Genomic DNA, 20,912 nt, shown 5'->3' on the forward strand with positions numbered 1-20,912 from the left:
TAGCATTTCCTGCATTGCAGGAAAATTCTAAGCAACAAAAGAGTAATCAAGTTAAAATCCTACATCTGTAAGGTTGCAGGTATGTAGGATTCATAGAGATTCATAGAGAGGAACTGGTTGACTGTAAATGGAGGCATGGTCTGGTTCAATGTCTGTCCTCTTCTTTAATGTCTCCTAATGAGAACCAGGCCCTCTGAACTGAACCAGCACAACAAGCACAATTTCTAGCATTTCCAGGCGTTCCACTGGAGGAATGCAGCACACAGCTGTTCGCGGGGGGTTGTGGCGGGGGGCCTGCTGAGGTCAGCGCTGGGCAGGCAGGTGGGGGTAGGATGGGATGGGAGGCTGTGGGTGGAGAGCGACAGGGACAGGGCAGGGAGTGGAGGGCTTGATGAAGGGGGTAAGCCTGGGGGGGGGGGGGGGGGGGGGGGGCTTTTTAAGTGGGCTGCCAGGGGCCCCTGCTGAACCATCCATCTGTAGTTTGTTATAGTGCAGAGCGGGGAAACTGTTCTTGGTTCCAAAGTTGCTACATTCATTTTTGGACTTATAAATGCAGGATATATACGCACTGATTCTTGAAGAATATAACTTATAAATGCCTCATGAGCTTAGTTCAACTGTTGTACCTGATCAAAAGCTCAAATATAAGCTTGTTTTACTCCAATGTTTGTAAACAGTGTAAATGTAAACAAACACTGTATAACCTCAAAACATGGTTAAAACTCTCATTTTGATATCATGGTTCATGTTCAGTCCATGACCATCCACGAGAGTGGTTGCATTTCTCTAGGTCCATCCCTTAGCTTGGTATCGTAATATCAACAGTAGTGTCCCAGACACCAATATACAGTGCCTTGCGAAAGTATTTGGCCCCCTTGAACTTTGCAACCTTTTGCCACATTTCAGGCTTCAAACATAAAGATATAAAATTGTATTTTTTTGTGAAGAATCAACAACAAGTGGGACACAATCATGAAGTGGAACGACATTTATTGGATATTTCAAACTTTTTTAACAAATCAAAAACTGAAAAATTGGGCGTGCAAAATTATTCAGCCCCTTTACTTTCAGTGCAGCAAACTCTCTCCAGAAGTTCAGTGAGGATCTCTGAATGATCCAATGTTGACCTAACTGACTAATGATGATAAATACAATCCACCTGTGTGTAATCAAGTCTCCGTATAAATGCATCTGCACTGTGATAGTCTCAGAGGTCCGTTAAAAGCGCAGAGAGCATCATGAAGAACAAGGAACACACCAGGCAGGTCCGAGATACTGTTGTGAAGAAGTTTAAAGCCGGATTTGGATACAAAAATATTTCCCAAGCTTTAAACATCCCAAGGAGCACTGTGCAAGCGATAATATTGAAATGGAAGGAGTATCACACCACTGCAAATCTACCAAGACCTGGCCGTCCCTCTAAACTTTCAGCTCATACAAGGAGAAGACTGATCAGAGATGCAGCCAAGAGGCCCATGATCACTCTGGATGAACTGCAGAGATCTACAGCTGAGGTGGGAGACTCTGTCCATAGGACAACAATCAGTCGTATATTGCACAAATCTGGCCTTTATGGAAGAGTGGCAAGAAGAAAGCCATTTCTTAAAGATATCCATAAAAAGTGTCGTTTAAAGTTTGCCACAAGCCACCTGGGAGACACACCAAACATGTGGAAGAAGGTGCTCTGGTCAGATGAAACCAAAATTGAACTTTTTGGCAACAATGCAAAACGTTATGTTTGGCGTAAAAGCAACACAGTTCATCACACTGAACACACCATCCCCACTATCAAACATGGTGGTGGCAGCGTCATGGTTTGGACCTGCTTTTCTTCAGCAGGGACAGGGAAGATGGTTAAAATTGATGGGAAGATGGATGGAGCCAAATACAGGACCATTCTGGAAGAAAACCTGATGGAGTCTGCAAAAGACCTGAGACTGGGACGGAGATTTGTCTTCCAACAAGACAATGATCCAAAACATAAAGCAAAATCTACAATGGAATGGTTCAAAAATAAACATATCCAGGTGTTAGAATGGCCAAGTCAAAGTCCAGACCTGAATCCAATCGAGAATCTGTGGAAAGAACTGAAAACTGCTGTTCACAAATGCTCTCCATCCAACCTCACTGAGCTCGAGCTGTTTTGCAAGGAGGAATGGGAAAACATTTCAGTCTCTCGATGTGCAAAACTGATAGAGACATACCCCAAGCGACTTACAGCTGTAATCGCAGCAAAAGGTGGCGCTACAAAGTATTAACTTAAGGGGGCTGAATAATTTTGCACGCCCAATTTTTCAGTTTTTGATTTGTTAAAAAAGTTTGAAATATCCAATAAATGTTGTTCCACTTCATGATTGTGTCCCACTTGTTGTTGATTCTTCACAAAAAAATACAGTTTTATATCTTTATGTTTGAAGCCTGAAATGTGGCAAAAGGTCCCAAAGTTCAAGGGGCTGAATACTTTCGCAAGGCACTGTATATACAGTATATATCAACATTAATGGAAAGATTTCTAGGAATCTCAGTGTACATTCTTTTTTCTCAGCTCGTGTTCAAGATGCGCCGGCAAATTCTTCAAGGCCTTTGTCTATGTACATCGATCTATCCATATGGAAATACACACATGGGCAATAACAACTGAGTAATATCTACAGACTATTAATAACGTGTTTGTCTGGACATTCTGATCTCTGATTATGTTTCGTAGAAGTATTAAAGAGAGCGATGTGGTATACGTGGACCCTATACTGGTAGTACTCTGTCATACTGAGAGGAATGTTTTCATCCCTTTGAAAACCTTTGACCACATCCCTTCCCCTCCAAATAACCTTGGACTATGAAACAATGATGTTACAACATTTTGGCAGGAAGTTGATATTGCGTGCCAACGTTGGCACTGTCAGTTCATTCTTGGACAACAGCTGTTCAGACCCCCACAATAAAACAAACTGCAACTCTGTGTACTTTTGAGTGTGTATGCGTGTGTGTGTTTGGTGTGTTCACCTGCATTTGTGTGTGTCTAGGTTTCTGGAGTCCACCCAGGGAATTAGCCTTGTTGTGTAATTCCATTGTCTTTCTGGATACTGTCAGCGCTGGGCAGGCAGACATTTGCTCTTAAAGAGAACCTTTTATAAACGCGTTTGCCTGGAAACCACATGTTGACTGTACACAAGCTGCTTGGGGAGTAGAGAGTCAAAAGAAGGAAATCACTTGTGAGACGGTCACAACTCACGGACAGCAGAGAGAATGACAGTGCTTCCTATGCTGAGCACCGCGAGCAGCACCTATCAACAGCTTCAGCCGGCCCACCAACCACTGGGATTTTTAATCCACCGTTTCAACTTCCCCTTTTGTCCCTCTTCTCTATAAATGTAATAATAGAATACAGCGCATGCAGCAAAGGTCAGAGGTCAATCAAAAAGTGAATCTGCCCATATACTGTAAGTGTGTGTCAGCATTGTTATAAAATGGAGAAAGAGAGGAAGAGAGAGTCCCCACCAAACTAGATTGACTGATTGAGCCGGACAAAGGACTTGTGGACATGTTGCCGAGCTCATCTGGGTCTGCCCAGTTCTCCCCGGTTCTGACTGGAGTGACCTCTCTGGCTGAGGGGCACAGCTGCTCCCCATGTCCCCCCTACTCCCCCCTCCCCTTCTCATCTGCCTCACACCCACTCCTCTCAAACACACTCACATAACTCATCACTATCAGACCAGACCAGTATCCTCCAGCACCCTACTCTGCACGGACTGCCCCGTAAACACCTCCCACCCCCTCACAGCAGAATAGACCAGCACTAAGTGAATACACATGGGTTGTACTCAGGAAAAAAAACTCCCAATGCATTTATCACACCACTGGTGAGTCAGACTGTAGGATTCAGAGAGAGAGAGAGGAACTGGTTGACTGTAAATGGAGGCATGGTGTAATTTGTTGTATGAGAGTACTATGAAGCGCCACTTTGAAGTGTTCAGAGTGTGTTCTTGTATCCAATGACTCAGAGTGTTAGCCAATGTCTGAATGTGTGTGTGTGTGTTTCTGTGTTGTACAGGTCAGGTCAGCCTTCCAGCCCCTCTGCTGCTGCCCTCTGAGGACACACACCTTCTACACACAGGGAATTCACTCAACCTCACCTGCAGGTATTATACACACACACACACACACACACACACACACACACACACACACACACACACACACACACACACACACACACACACACACACACACACACACTGAAACAAAATACTTAATGTCAAGTTCACCAACAACAAGAGTTGTTCTTGACCACACAAGTTTATCTTGGTCAGGTCATATGGACAGAAAAAAGGGGGGTGATGACTGTTAAAATGTGTCATTCATTTTGATGACAGAGGTAAAGGAAAGAATCTGAACTCCCTGGCAAGGCTTTCATCAACAACAAAAAAAACAGGTTCATGCAACCCCCTCCCCCGTTATTCATTAGATCAGGGTCAGTCAGGAGGTGAGGCCAGGTCTGCTCCAGTTGATGGCTGTTCTCTGGACTATCACTGAAGCAATAAAGACCCAGGCTCTGATTTGGCCCCGTTAGACAGCTAGGCCAGGATAAAGAGAGGAGAGAGTATACATGAAAAGGACTGCAGGAGCATCAGACCACAGAGGCAGATAGGCAGTGACTCTCCCAGCCAGGCAAACAGTGTGGTCCCAATTTATCAATCTGTTCCAATTTCCTTCGGGGGGCCGGTGGGACCCCTGTCTGTCTGAAGTTCACACATTTGTTAAGCGTTTAGAGAGCCTTGCATCATTTTCTAGGCACTCCAGGAATGCTAACCCCTGTGGCCCAATGCAACGCTTCCCTACAAGGCCATGTGCTAAAAAGGCCCCGGACGATAACTGTCTATGGTTTCTGGCCTCTGGATGGGAGTTTCTTGACCCCAGGCAATGTAGGCAGAGGCAGTGGTATGCAGTGAGACATGTTTCAAGCTCCACCGGGATCGCTTTTAATGGGACCTTAAAAACGAACACTGGAGATAATGTGGTATTTGAACACATCGTCCCAGAGATCCCAGCCATGTTCCCATGTTAAAGTCCCTGTTATCAAGATGACTCCAGGTTATTGGAACGGCCTTCGAACACTTCCAAATAAACAGAATTTGAGAGGTCCTGAGGGGAGGGGCCACTATCAAAGTCAAGTCAGGTCAAAGCCAGCATTTAACACTGATTTCACTATCAATTCTATATCTAGGTAATACTGAGATCGAATCTTGAGAGCTGGTTCCTGTGTCCTGTAAGAGCATGTTTGTGTGCATAAATCAGGTGAGACAAGGAAGGTGTTTGACCTGGTGATGACATGCTGACCTGAGGATGACAACCCAGAGCTCTAGGGGGTGTAGGAGGGTAATAAGATAGTGATGATGCAGGTGGTCTGGCTGACCCTCTCAGATGGACCCTCTTTTTACTTTGTCACTTGACTTAGAGGTTGCCCTTAACCACAGATCTCCAATCAGATGTCCCTATCCTCAATCTAAATCTTAACCATTAGGGATAATAAATAATATCGGATCCTGTGTCAGTTATTATGGATAACTTCTGCTGTCTTCATCAGAGGTGCGTCCCAGCTGCACTGGAGGCTGCCCTGGCGGAACGTCACCTCGGAGGGGGTTCATGTGGAGGAGTGTGAGCCCCGGGCGAACGCCCACTGTAGTAAGCTGCTGGTGAGAAACCTGATCCCCAACGACACGGGGCTCTACAGCTGCAGGTACGCCCAGCCCTCCGCCGACATCAGCTCTACCTACGTATATGTCAAAGGTGAGACCCGCTTTATACTGTTCAGACATTGTAATGATGATGGTATAGCACCTTTCATACATACAATACTGTGTTTGCATCCCAAATTGCTTTCCATGTACATGCTGACAGAGTAGATCATCATTGTTGAGTTCTATAATGACATTCTCCCATGAACTCCATTGAAATCCAGCGTGTGAAAATGGAAATGAAAGGGATCTCACTTTGTGATTAAATCAGTTGTTGGATTCTGTTAACTTTAACACCGATAAGGAGCTTTTTCACATTTTTGATGTTTTTCCCTCATCATTTATTTTGTTGAGTTGGTTTGTTTCACAGCAACATAAGTTCAAGACATTCTCTCTAAGAACGGGTGGTGATGTTAAATGGGCCGACACCTTCCAGTGCAGTGTGGTGTAAACAGAGCCAACAAATACAACAAACTTAGAGCCTCTTAACGGCCAGGGTAGGGCCACGGTCACTGAACAGCCTGACGTTTTCCTGCATGATACAAGAGCTAGAAGCCAGACAGAAAAAAAAAAAATTATAAAAGAGAGGCTCCATCCATTCCACACCTAATTTAGCCTAGCATCAAAAGCCAAGCTCTCCACGTGTTATAAAGAGTATGTCATTACAGGTATATGAGTATATGTAAAAGTGTGTGTGGGGGGGGGGGGGGGGGGGGGGGGGGGGTTTAGTGAAAGACGGGCAGAAGGAGTTGTGCTTCTAACAGGGAGAGGAAGGCTTTCCTCCGCTGCCCGACTCCTTCTGGAACAGGGAAGGAGAGTGTGATCGCATCGGAAGCCCTGGTCATTGACTATTATTTCCTGCTCTCTCCGGCTTCTGTTTTCCAGTCAGTCTGTCCTGGAGCCTCTCACGATACCGGCTATGGTCTCTCCCATGTTACAGGCCTAGTCCTCCCATAAAACGTGGACAATTGTCTCTACTCAGTGAGAGCGATGCAGGACAACACTAAATATCTTAAAACATTGTCATAGTTGAGATTGACATCAGTGTCCCTTTAAATATCGTAGTCTCAGTCTGAGGGACTGTGGTGGGGATACGTCTCATGGAATATCTGGGCAGAGAGAGATAAGAATGTCAAGCCTGATTAATAACCGTTTGTAGAAGAAGAACAGAGAGGTCCTTCTATCTCTCCAGGACATATTTCTGTCCAGGACATATTTCTCTCCAGGACATATTTCTGTCCAGTACATATTTCTGTCCAGGACATATTTCTCTCCAGGACATATTTCTGTCCAGGACATATTTCTCTCTAGGACATATTTCTGTCCAGGACATATTTCTCTCCAGGACATATTTCTGTCCAGGACATATTTCTCTCCAGGACATATTTCTGTCCAGGAAATTTTTCTGTTCATGACATATTTCTTTCCAGGACATATTTGTGTCCAGCTCCTGTGTCTTAATGTCTGGCCTTTAGAAACAGATGCTGATATTCATGGCCAGAAAAGCACTGGACAGGTTGTGTGTCTTCCTACTGAGGTCCTAGCCTGACTCCCTGCCTTCTCTTTCTGTCTCCCCTGGCGATCTGACAGCCTGGTAGCCAAGTGTTTAGTCTAACCAGGACTCTTTCAAAGCCCTTCCAACTGTTTATTACATAATTTTCCCTGTTTGTTTTTCAAATACTAGTCCCTTTATCATGCCTAAACAGCTCAGCCTGCCACAAATCACTCAAGTATTTGTGTAACCACGAAGTTCCCACAGGAGGTCTGCGAAGGAACAGCCAGTCAGAGAGGCTCTGGATGCCTGCCCTGGTGAGAAAGACTGGAGCTGTGATAGCTATGATAGCTCCGTCTCCACCCTGTCTCTTTATCCAGATCTGCACCTAGCAGGAGGAGCAGGAGGGGGTTTGGAGTAGGAGTGGATCTCACTGGTCTGGAAGATTCTATTTGATCTCTGTGTGAGATGGATGGCCTAACATTATCCTCACTTTGATTTTTAAAACCTGATTTTTTAAAGAAAATGTTCTCTCCTGCTTCACTTTAGGCTGAGGACCACAACTTTCAACTTAATACAGCAAAACCATTTAGTTAAATTAAACGATATTAAAAACGTATGACCTTAAATAATGATTGACATTTTCTGATTTGTTCTACAGATGAAAAACATCCGTTTGTGGAGCACCATTTCCGCAATCCATCCACCCTGTTTAGCTACAGACATGAATCCACCCTAGTGATTCCCTGTAGAACAACTTCTCCTGACCAGATCGTCACTCTTGAAGCGGTAAGACTTTTCATCATCATTTGTTATTTAAAATGGGCATATCATTCCCATTGTCTTTCAAAATAGAGCAAATGTTAGCATTTATTATGAGACTTAGCAATGACCAGTTGTATGAGATAGTATGGGCATGAGATTGATTACTTTACCAGAGTGTACCATGACAATGTCTGAAAGACGTCACTAAAGTTAAGATCGCAAAGAGACATGGTAAACACAGGCCCTCTGCACAATGGACAACATAGGAGTTCTCACACCCATCAAACGGTAGGCCATTCAGGCATGCGGAAACGGCCGGCGGACAGTGGCCAGGGGGAAGGGAGGCTCAGGGGCAGGGACAGAAAAGGGAGTCATCCTGTCTGCTTCCTGTTAAGAACAGGAAGGTCCTCCAAGACAGATTTTCCTCAGAATAGAATATCTCTCTAAATATAGACAACCTCTTTTTAAACATCTTGTCCAGGAAATGCGGATCTAAAAAACAATCCATATCCAATCAGAGGAAACAATAGGCCGATGATGCTCCTGGGTATAGTTAAGTGATTTTTAATATAATTATATCAGGAGGAAATCTCTCTCGATGTGACCAAGCTCCTTGTCTTTTTGCAGTAGCCTTTAACACGAGACGGCCTTCCTATAAATCATGTGCAACAGTGAACAGAGTGGCTCTTTTCCTTCACGATGCCACAGCTCAGAGCCACCACCCTCAACAATAGATGGCTGTGTTTGTATTCACAGGGTTGATATATAGCTGCGTCTCACAATGCCTTGGACATGGACAAACAAGTCTTATTCAGAGGGCAAAGATAGTGGGTTGTGTGACCTTGCTACTGGAAGATCTATGGCATTTCTCCTTCCTGCCTGCTTCCTTCCTTCCCCTCTCTCTCCTAGCAGCATAACACTTGGCTGGAGAACAAACAACCGCAGTGGTAGGCCTTGGCCACATCCATCCATTTCATCCTTTGTTCAAAGTCAATAGTGCTCCGCGCATCACTGCATGGATAATTGCGATGGTTACACTCCATAAAACCGCAAAAAGGAATTAGATGTCGGCTCTGACGGGCAGGCGTCGCCAGCTGAGCTCATTGGAGCGTGGAGTTTCATACCAAACCCAGTTGTACGCATCGTACTTCAGTCTGACTGGCTGAGTGCTTTTTAAAGACTGCAGAACTAGAAGCTCCACTAAACATATAAGCCCCTTCATAAACACCTTTCAACCTGTCTCTTCTTTCAGTGGCCACCCTTATCAAAGGAGGTTGAACAAGGGAAGGAATGGGACCCCAAAGTGGGCTTCAAGATCCCATACGGTCCCTACAAATTCTATCATCTCCTAACCTGTGTCACCAGCGTCAACGGCCAACGGGTCCAGTCCAAATACATCCCTCTGAGGACTAGTGAGTAACTTCTCCTTCTCTTGTTGAGCTCTTAGAGCGACAGGGAAACTACCGATGGTGTTAATTCACCCTGTCTTCCCTTCTACCTCTGCTTGCATAGCTATCTTGCTGAGGAACGTGAAGATCAACCCAAGACGTATCAAGCTGTTAGTGGGAGATAGCCTGGTCCTCAACTGCTCCGCAGAGACCACCTTCAATGGAAGGATCAACTTCACTTGGGAATACCCAAAGAGAATGGTAAGCACTAAGTCACTCAACATCCTTTAAGATTACTGGTCGACCAATCCGCTGTTTCAGGGTTGTTGATGAGTGCCTTCGCGTCCCCAGGTCCATCGGAACCCTATCATCAACAAGTCCAAAGAAGATCCGGCTTTGGTCACCAGTATGTACCAAGCAATCACCTTGTCCAACATCACCATGGACAACAGGGGCGTGTACAGGTGCACGGCTGATATAGGGAGCGCTGAGATGGGGAACAAGAAGCACGCCTCAGCCAAAGTCACCATCTACGGTGGGTCACTGTGTTAGAAACTGGTCCTGCGTGAAGGCAAGGTCTCACTGAGCTAAGGCAGAGGCAGACATAACTCCATCGTAATGTTCATCTTCGGCAACGATTGTGTGATCAAGCAATAAGGCCAGAGGGTGCGGTGTATTGCCGATATAGCAAGGCTAGGGACTGTTCTTAAGCACGACACAACGCGGAGTGCCTGGATACAGCCCTTAGCTGTGGTATATTGGCCATATACCACAAACCGCCGAGGTGCCTTATTGCTATTATAAACTGGTTACCAACGCAATTAGAGCAGTAAAAATAACTATTTTGTCATACCTGTGGTATACGGTCTGATTTACCATGGCTGTCAGCCAATCAGCATTCAGGGCTCAAACCACCCAGTTTATGATCTAATTTATAATACATTTATGGTGTTGTTTTTCAACAGTCGTTTTCATGCTCTCGCTATTGGTCTTCTGTGTGATTTCAGAACATCCATACCTGAATGTGTCCTATAAGAATGAACGGGCCAGGAGAGTGGTCTACACCGAGGGTAGAAACAAGCTGATGTTTGAACCCAAGGTCAATGCACTGCCACCACCCGACACTATGACATGGTAAGACTGAGTTCAGTTGCTGGGACTATTCACTGAATGTATTGTCAACTCCTGATGAATATAATGGCACTGTTGTGACTGTGTGCACTAAACTGGAGCGTACAAGTGTTCAATTTGGGATGCAGAGTTGCTGATCTATTATCATCACAACTTTCATATCAGTATGTTACGATTTTCTGAACTTCTAAAGTAAATGTGGGTGTATCCCATTCCCAGGTATAAGGATGGCGTCCCCATCAACGAGAACTCCACCTGTTACGAGTCTTCAGGCTACAACCTCTTCGTCAAGGACGTGAAGCAGAAGGATGCCGGGGTCTTCACCATCGCCCTGGGCAACAAAGAGAGAGGCCTCTACAGGACTCTCAGCTACACTCTGATAGTCCAAGGTAAAGCTCTTATATCCCCATGATATCCCGTCCTATATCCTTCCTTTATCCCTCCAAATGACTGCCGATCCTGAGGAAATGAAGCAATGCCCTGGATTTTGGGCCTCAGCATTTCGAGCAGTCTCAGCACTTTGGGTTGTGTACCCCCTGGTTGGTGCAGGGCTGCAGGTAGCAGCAGCTCCAGCATGACAGGAACCTGGGGGCTTGTGGGGTTTGTTGTTTCCAGCAGTGGATTGACGTAGTCGGGCCAGCTGGTATTGATTAGCCAGGCTCTTTTTGAAAGGGCTTCGCGGGTTGTGTAAACGGCCCTGTCTCTTCACTCTACCCACTCTAGACCTAACCTTTATTTACATCATGTGTATGTAGCCTACAGCACCGCTCATGTAAACAACATGATACAGGGCTATATGTGTACTGTATATGATTTAGCATAGCATTTGAAACAAATATATTGTAATGATTGCCATGTAAATACTGATGGTCGTTAACACTAGCGGTTATAAACGTGGTCTGTATTTTGTTTTGGGGCTTTGATAGTGTGTTGGATGGAGAGTCGGGGAGTGCATTGTGCTTGCCGTTAAGAACTGTGTTGAGCAACACATGTGCCACTCAGATACTACTCCAAGCTGTCGATGGGGGGCAAAAAAATGCATCACAAAGTATTCCATTCCGTTCCCTGCACATTATCCAAGAATCCTCCTACTCTGCCAAAGTGTAAAGGTCAGCCCCATATAAATTGTATTTATAGTCCCTCACGTTCCCGTTTGCTCCACAAATCATTATTATTGGAATGACAAAAAAAAAAAGACTCACTCTCACAGACACAAACAATGGAAGGAGAAAAATAAAGGAAATTCCTGGGAACAGTTAGGGAACTATTTTTAAACATCGTTCATCAAGCGTTTGAAGTCCAGCCCCAGTGTTCCAGATCTCAAATGGATTCAGCAGCCGGGGCTTGAACTGAGGACATTACTGAGAGAAACCGTGTCACGACTTTGCACATACGCACACATGTACGCACACACACACACACAACACACACACACTGACTGGTGGAGAATGATTAACTGATGTGAGCAGAGCATTCCTCTTGAGGTGGCATCCAGTCAGTAAGTCCGTCAGTCTGGTTTTGATTACTGCTGTGCTCTCCCACACTGCTGATCCACTGACCTGGGACAGGGCATAGGGCCACATCTGGACCAAAGGCAGCTGGGTAGAGACTGGGCCAAGCTCTGAGACACTGACACCCTGATGTGATGGACAACCCCCAGGGTATCAGGGCTATGCAATCACTCAACCTTTTTCAAGCACTTTACAGCCGACTCAGAGGTTAGAAGACAACTGGTGTCCATGGGACCTTTTCCATGGTTATTCATCATGATGACAAACCTCTCTCTCATTATAAAGACATTATTACCGCCAATGGCCAGGTGTAACTGTTGATGCAACAGTGTCTGATCTCTTTGTCTCTATGTGTGTATGTGTCTCCCACAGTGAGACCAAAGATCTCCGAAGAGGAGGTGGCCTCGGAGTACGTGCAGCCCTACATGTTCGGCATGCAGCACCAGCTAACCTGCACCGCCTTTGGAGTGCCCATGCCCAACATCACGTGGCTCTGGCAACCATGCCATCCTGACCCCACCGACAAAGAGTGAGTCACTAACAAAGAGTGGGCCATCCTAGGCTGTTTATCCTGAGCAATCCAGGTGGTTATATTAACTAAATCGTTAACTAAACTGTGAAGACCATTTTGTTTGTATTCACCTACGGTGTCAGTGCCTTTGAGCCTTCCAGTTACACAATTCTGTGTTCTGCACTTCTTGTTTTAAGTTTTCACAATGTTCCTTCGTTCCTGATGTACGATGTGTTTTGTTATTTATTGTAAACCATAAGAATATCAAATCAAATCAAATGTATTTATATAGCCCTTCGTACATCAGCTGATATCTCAAAGTGCTGTACAGAAACCCAGCCTAAAACCCCAAACAGCAAGCAATGCAGATGTAGAAGCACGGTGGCTAGGAAAAACTCCCTAGAAAGGCCAAAACCTAGGAAGAAACCTAGAGAGGAACCAGGCTATGTGGGGTGGCCAGTCCTCTTCTGGCTGTGCCGGGTGGAGATTATAACAGAACATGGCCAAGATGTTCAAATGTTCATAAATGACCAGCATGGTCAAATAATAATAAGGCAGAACAGTTGAAACTGGAGCAGGCCAGGTGGACTGGGGACAGCAAGGAGTCATCATGTCAGGTAGTCCTGAGGCATGGTCCTCCGAGAGAGAGAAAGAAAGAGAGAAAGAGAGAATTAGAGAGAGCACACTTAAATTCACACAGGACACCGAATAGGCCAGGAGAAGTACTCCAGATAGAACAAACTGACCCTAGCCCCCCGACACATAAACTACTGCATTTTTTGTAAAAAATATTTTTACCTTTATTTAACTATGCAAGTCAGTTAAGAACAAATTCTTATTTTCAATGACGGCCTAGGAACAGTGGGTTAACTACCTGTTCAGGGGCAGAATGACAGATTTGTACCTTGTCAGCTCGGGGATTTGAACTTGCAACCTTTCAGTCACTAGTCCACCACTCTAACCACTAGGCTACCCTGCCGCCCCATAAATACTGGAGGCTGAGACAGGAGGGGTCAGGAGACACTGTGGCCCCATCCGAGGACACCCCCGGACAGGGCCAAACAGGAAGGATATAACCCCACCTACTTTGCCAAAGCACAGCCCCCACACCACTAGAGGGATATCATCAACCACCAACTTACCATCCTGAGACAAGGCTGCGTATAGCCCATAAAGATCTCCGCCACGGCACAACCCAAGGGGGTTGTTAGAACTGTGTAGAACTGTGTAGTATCTTGCACAACCATAACGCACCACTTCCAGGAAACAACCATAAGGCACCACATCCAGGAAACAACCATAAGGCACCACTTCCAGGAAACAACCATAAGGCAGCACTTATAGGAAACAACCATAAGGCACCACTTCCAGGAAACAACCATAACGCACAACTTCCAGGAAACAACCATAAGGCACCACTTCCAGGAAACAACCATAAGGCACCACTTCCAGGAAACAACCATAAGGCAGCACTTCTAGGAAACAACCATAAGGCACCACTTCCAGGAAACAACCATAAGGCAGCACTTCCAGGAAACAACCATAAGGCACCACTTCCAGGAAACAACCATAACGCACCACTTCCAGGAAACAACCATAACGCACCACTTCCAGGAATCAAAGCACTAAATTCAGAACTGTGATGAAGTCATATCTTCTTTCTCAAAAACCCAGTCTATGAATCAAAATGTTCTGAGTCACCAGAACCATCTGACTGACAGAAACTGCCGGATCATGGGGAGGGTCACTGCACATTTCTAGTTATTTCTGTAACATAGACTTGGTGTTCTGAGTTTATTGTTTTGGTTCTTGGAAGTGCAAGACAGTCATACTTCCACGTATCGTCCGTATGTCCACACAGGCCCTGAGATGAATTGTCCTCTCGTCTGGTCTCTGTCAATGCACATGATTAGTGAAGCAGACCAACATTGTCCCTGCCAGTGCACATCCTGGTTATGTTTTGGATGAGTGTTTACGTTTGATCACCCTCAGGGGGGCCGGCAACAAGCGGATGCATCAGGTGTTCAGGGGAAATGGAAAGAGAGCCTTTGACGCTACTTCCGCTTTTGGGTGTTAACAAGGCAACACTCCATCTTAACTCCTCCTCCACATTTATTGGATTGGTTCAACAGTGCAGAAGAGAACCTCCCCCGGCAGTTTATTTCTTCTCGTCAGGACTTTTACGCCTGCTGCGTTACATTAGGGTTTGTTGATGCTGAGCTCAGCTGTCAGAGTATTGGAACTGGATCATACACACACACACACACACACACACACACACACACACACACGCGCGCGCGCGCGCAAACACACACACGCACAAACACACACACGCACAAACACACACACACGCAAACACACACACACGCACACACACACACAGAGTCTGTGAGTCTGGAGTCCAGAACCACCGGGCTAGCCCGAGGCTCCCTCTCCAGAAACAGGCTTGCATCCATTTAATTGACTCTGTCCCAAAATACAGACATTTGTCAAAGAAATGCAGCCCCGGAGAATTCCCCACTCATTTGTGGCCAGTGGCTCTGTGGGTGGGGAGAGAGGATATTTTAGTCTCAAACTCCCCAAGCTTCTATAGAGCTGAATGGGACAGAGCGTGTGGTATGGGCGTGAATGTCGACCTGCTAGGGAACCTTCATAAACAACATGAACAGTGTATAAGACAGTTCGTATTTGATTAATGATGGGCAGTCCCACCTATGTGAAGCTAGCCACAATAAGGATTAGCCACAATAGTGGAATATGTGGTTTGCCTTCCAAGTAAAAGTCCCTCTTTGAACGTGATGCAAATGGATACAAATAGTGGAATCATGCCATATTTAGACTAGATAATGCTAAACAAGGTTGGAGTGTTGGTTTGTGGAGCAATGTAATGGGTTATCAGTCTACTCAGTGACATCCACAGAACACAACTGTGAAGAGTTTACACAAATATTAGCTCTTATTGCAATACTTTGACTGTGGGAAATCACCTCTCATTGACTTTCGTACTGCACTGTACAGCCTTACAGCCTTAGGGGGTCAATGGCATATCAGTGTACTCTGTACCCAAGTGCTTTTTCCCCAAAGTCCTCCTCAGAGTTCTCAGACCCCAAAACATCCATGTTGTATTGTTTTTCCTTGCTCATTTCACAGTGCTTTCAGAGTCCTGCAATAAGAGCTAAAATGCTAATATTTGTGTAATTTCTTTGCAACTGTGTTCTGTGGGTGTCACTGAGTAGACTGATACCCCATGTCATTGATCCACAATTCATAGGTAAGGTTGTACAGTGAAATCAGTATGCCCCCAATGCAATTCTAAAGTCTAATACAACCAGTGTGATTTCAACAGATTTTTGTCAAATTAACAAATCAATGTCTTTTGCTGAATTTATATAAGAAACATTCCAACCTTGTTTGTTGGCATGATTCCACTATTTGTTTTAATTTGCATCACTTTCTATGAGTGACTTTTATTTTGAAGGCGAAATGCAAATTCCTCTTTTGTGGCCAATCATTATTTTGGCTAGCTTCACATAGGTGGGTCCGACCATCATTAATCAAATACAAATCAACTGTTTTATAAATTACGGGTCTTTTAGATGATGACACCTAGCTAGATAGTCTAACTAACTATAGCTACTGAAACAGATTATGTCGTTTTGCTATGTTTTATGTAATAACCACTTTAAAAAGTTATGAACGTGTTAAATTACTATGTGGTGTGTAGTCATATCCAGGTTCTGATTGGTCAACAAGCTTATTTGAAGTATATGTTTTTTGACATGCAAAGACCCAACACCGTTCCATATTTAGAGAGCTGAACGGGACAGAGCTTGTGGTATGAGTGATTGGGCGGCTAGCGAACCTTCATAAACAACATGAACATTCCCTGAGAGCCAGAGCTGCTATACCCCTGTCAGTGACAGCAGGGGTCCTTTCTGAGGCGAAAACTGAGGCAAACAATGGGCCATTACCGCGGGGTTATCAAGTGTTGGTTATCAGGACCCCACACCGCTAGAAAAACACGGCTCGGGGACGGCCTCACAATGGAGGGCCTGAATTATGTTACACTTCAGGCGCTGTAACTTGACAAATACTTCTGTTAATTATCCATCATTCGTAAAAAGTAATTTGTAAAAACACTCCTGGTTGCCAAATTTGTAACAGAAATGATGGTGGAGGTTCAAGCTGTGTCAAGGTGCCTCATTTCTGCAGCCCTAAAGATAACCAGCTCTGGCATTGGAAAAAGTTGCTCATAAACGATTGAAGCTGAAAAGGGCCTGTTTTTTCAACAGCTAATGAGGGAGGTGCATCAAATAGAGGTTTCAGCCCAGCCACAGCCTAGTTGGAGGCAGATTGAGCCAAATGTTTGTTTATACAGTTCAGACCCCCTTCAAGTATTTCTCATTGCAAATTGACCATTTACCATTTCAGGATCAGACCTCGTATAAATCACAGTCCCCTTGTGGTTGGGGAAGCGTAACGTCTTAGATAGCAAGAAAGAGGGATGGGAGAGGTGAAGGAGGCAGGAAGGGTTCTTTCTTTATCAGCAGCAGGGTAAGAAGGTATCAGCTGTCTGTTGTTGACCCACCAAGGTCTGGGGATTAGCCTTATCTCCTCTAGTCAGAGAATGAGGGGGTTTCCTGTGCGAGGTGACGCATAGCACAGCCCTTCCTATCACCCTGCCGTTTCCTCCTGCCTCCCTGCCCGCTTGGCCTGGCCGCCTCACTCCTCATCAGTCTGATTGTTCCCCTCAGTAGATTGGAGGAAAGCGAGGAGTGGAGGAGAGGCTGGCTGGTGTTTGTCTGGTTTAACAAGCCTAGGCAGCCTGGCCTGTAGCCCGCCCTAAAAGGCCACACAAAATCTATAATGTTAGTCAGAGCCTCATAAGGCTAAATGCCTGACCGCTCAGAGTGACACATTGTAAAACTGTTTGGACCACTTTTGCTGGTCCATAGTGTCATTTCTGATTCCCACTAATGAAATATAGGAAAGGATGACATGTCCACACAGCATTCTGCTCTAAGAGTCTTCTGTTTTGTCCACTGTTCTGTACTAATTTTCAAAACAGACTTTATACTTTAGGTAACCTGCAGCCGTTTCGTCTAGATCAGTAATGACTGGTTTCCTCTGTCCTATAGGTGTACCCTTTACACTGAGCCAATCCCGGTTCAAATGGACGATAAGGGGAACTACTCACATAACTGGATTGAGAACATATACAACAAAAATCAACTGGTAAAAGGGAAGAACAAGGTATGCTTATAGTATGGTTTTGATGTCATTAGATTTGTTATGTACTCAGAGAAAATGACACTTCTTAACGTTGGACAACATAGAACAATGATTCATGTACGTGTGCCTATCATATATGATGCATGTTTGATACTGAGCATCAATTTCCCATGACAAAATAGTCCCTTATTTCGGTCAATACAACAATTGCTTAAAGATTTATATGAAAAAGGGATCTTGATTAAATGTCCAGATAGAGAGAGAGAGCGCTCTGAGAGATCAACACTGAAGTGGGGTTCTCCACGATCGTTCTCTTTGAGACGCTAACACCTAAACTATACAATATGCCTTATTATGTCACTGTTTTACAATGGTTCATTCTATCTGCAATAGTTTAGACTTATGTAAATGTAGCCAAAAGTTATGAAAGGAACTTCAATATACATGTATAATTATTATTATTATCATTATTATAATTATTGGGTGTTATGTGGAGAGTGATGAGTAAAAACATTTTTTAAATCAATTTTAGAGTAAGGGTGTAACATAACAAAATGTTAAAAATGTTAAGGGGTCTGAATACTTTCCGAATGCACCGTAAATGACAGAAAATAGACACATCAAAATATAAATCTAAAATGTAAGCAGACAGAAAGACACGGTCATAAAAAACTAACACATTCATCAGTAGTAAGATCCTCTATCACCTTTCTGAATCGCCCCAGAGGCACCAGAACATCACATTCATCAGTAGTAAGGTCCTCTATCACCTTTCTGAATCGCCCCAGAGGCACCAGAACATCACATTTTAAGAACGTTTTGAAGATTGTTCCACGAATAATGTGCAAGAAAACTAAGAGCTGATTTACTCAGTAGAGAGCAAAGGAATGTCCAGAGGCAGCCGTCCCTGAGACCAGGTGTGGTAAATCCTGTCTCAAGTTTAGTAATGACGTTAGGTACAGTGGGAATTTTTGTAAAATTGCTTTATAGATGACAACACAGCAACGTATCAACCTACATGAAATCAAAGGAGACCAACTTTCTGGTAGAGAATGCAGTGATGAGTGCTAAAATGGTTGCCCATAAAGCACTGTGCTGTATGATAAACTGCATTTAACGGCTTGAATGAAGTGGCATAGTCTATGAGTGATAGGAATGTCGACTGAATAATCTGCTTTCTACTATTTAGCGAGAGGCAGGACCTAGTTCTTTAGAAGAAGCCCATTATTATGCTCAGCTTCTTAACTAACTCATAAATATGCTTTTTAAAAGACAGCTTTTTGTTTATCTAGATGCCCAGATATTTGTAAGTAGGGACATGATCAATATGGACACCATCCAAAGTACATATGCTGAAATAATCTGTTATTTTTATGCCCTCTAGAGGACATCATATACTTAGTTTTACCTGCATTCAATACTCAATTCAGGTCAATAATGTTTTTCTCTAATACAATGAATGCAGGCTGTAGTTCAGATAGAGCATGGTCAACCGAGGGGGCAATAGCATACACAACAGTATCATCGGCATACAAGTACAGGTTAAAAATTTTTATAGACAAGTCGATGTTGTTAATGTAAATAGTAAAAAGTATAGGACCCAGAATCGTCCCCTGCGGGACACCTTTTGTAATATTCAGGAAACCTAATTTAACACCATCAGTAGATAGATGGTTGAGTTCTTTCTGTCAAGTAATTTTTAAACCATAACATGCAGCCTGGTCTAGACCAATTAAGGAAAGATTCTGAATTAGCAGCGAGTGATCAACAGTATCGAAGGCCTTTGACAGGTCAATGAAGAGGGCAGCACAATGTTGCCTTTTATCCACACAGTTAACCACATCATTTGACCTGGTCTAAAGCCTGACTGATGTACATTAATGATTACATTTCTTAGATAAGGAAGATATAAGCTGAGAATTAATCAAGGATTCTAACATTTTAGCTAGGCAAGAAAGTTTATAAATAAGGCCATAATTATTTAGGTCACAAGGGTCAATAATGAAATATATTACACTACATTGTAAATACAGTTAATTTATACATTGTTGTATAAAATACAGTATGTATAGGGGGAAAGCAATATATGGTAAAGGACATTTACTGTATATTAGTAGGTATATTTACGACAAGGAATCCCACTTTATTGTATACACTGTCTTAACTGCCAGGCATTTTTAAGCAACTCACAAGTCAATTCATATATACAGTAGTCAGCAACAAATAGACCATCAAATCTGTCATTATTTGCTTTTGATTAAAAGAAGCCCCTTAGCCTTCAATTATAGTCAAAGCAAGTCGAGCGCCAGAACTGCCATGAAGAAAAATCATTTTGGCTCTCTTCAGGGCTGCTCTCCTGAGTCGTTCATTCGTTTTGCCCTTCAACTGACAGACACCATTCATTTCACCCTGCTGGAGTGAAAAACACCCTCAGACAAAACGCAGGTCCTTGGATCTAAAGAAGCTAGGCCTGAAGCTCCAGCCAAGGCTCTGCCTGCTCTGCCAGAGAGCAGCGTTTATTCTGACATCACTGGATCATTGTCTGTTGGATCACTGAGGGCTGTGGAGCTCTGTGTAGATAGCACAATACAGCCATATGGCTCAAGCCATGCGTGTGCAGACAGAGGAGACTGACCTTTTATAGGTTCCCTCCTAACTCCACTGACCTGTGAACAGATCAGCTGTAATACGCTGAAAACAAATACGCTGTCACGCCCTGACCTTGGAGAGCCTTTTTATGTCTCTATTTGTTTTGGTCAGGGTGTGATTTGGGTGGATTTCTATGTTTTTTGTGTTTCTATGTTTTGGCCGGGTATGGTTCTCAATCAGGGACAGCTGTCTATTGTTGTCTCTGATTGGGAATCATACTTAGGCAGCCTTTTCTCTTTTGTCATTGTGGGAAGTTGTCTTTGTTAGGGGCACTATAGCCTTTGTAAGCTTCACGGTCGTTTTTGTTATTTCTTGTTTTGTTGGTGACATTTTAACAAATAAAATAAAATGTACGCTCACCACGCTGCACCTTGGTCTCATTCCGACGACGATCATGACATACGCTGAAGCCTAGTAGGCTGACGACACCGCTAGTGTCACGTGCCCGAGCGTTGCAAAATAAATGTAGAAATCTATGTTATTCAATTATTTCACCCA

At 44.1% G+C, this 20,912-nt stretch overlaps 1 protein-coding gene across 1 annotated transcript in view; it reads left to right on the forward strand.

Annotated features, from left to right (window-relative positions):
• LOC100136647 (vascular endothelial growth factor receptor kdr-like) overlaps positions 1–20,912 on the forward strand; it is a 90,164-nt gene that overhangs the window by 13,259 nt on the left and 55,993 nt on the right. Inside the window, exons 2-11 of the mRNA XM_021583881.2 lie at positions 4,052–4,139; positions 5,585–5,787; positions 7,889–8,016; positions 9,245–9,404; positions 9,505–9,641; positions 9,732–9,915; positions 10,388–10,514; positions 10,731–10,900; positions 12,395–12,551; positions 17,672–17,786. Of these exons, the coding sequence (XP_021439556.2) occupies positions 4,052–4,139; positions 5,585–5,787; positions 7,889–8,016; positions 9,245–9,404; positions 9,505–9,641; positions 9,732–9,915; positions 10,388–10,514; positions 10,731–10,900; positions 12,395–12,551; positions 17,672–17,786 (1,469 nt within the window). The remainder of the gene's footprint in view (positions 1–4,051; positions 4,140–5,584; positions 5,788–7,888; positions 8,017–9,244; positions 9,405–9,504; positions 9,642–9,731; positions 9,916–10,387; positions 10,515–10,730; positions 10,901–12,394; positions 12,552–17,671; positions 17,787–20,912) is intronic.

Source organism: Oncorhynchus mykiss, chromosome 31, assembly GCF_013265735.2.
Source record: "Oncorhynchus mykiss isolate Arlee chromosome 31, USDA_OmykA_1.1, whole genome shotgun sequence".
Taxonomy (NCBI): domain Eukaryota; kingdom Metazoa; phylum Chordata; class Actinopteri; order Salmoniformes; family Salmonidae; genus Oncorhynchus; species Oncorhynchus mykiss.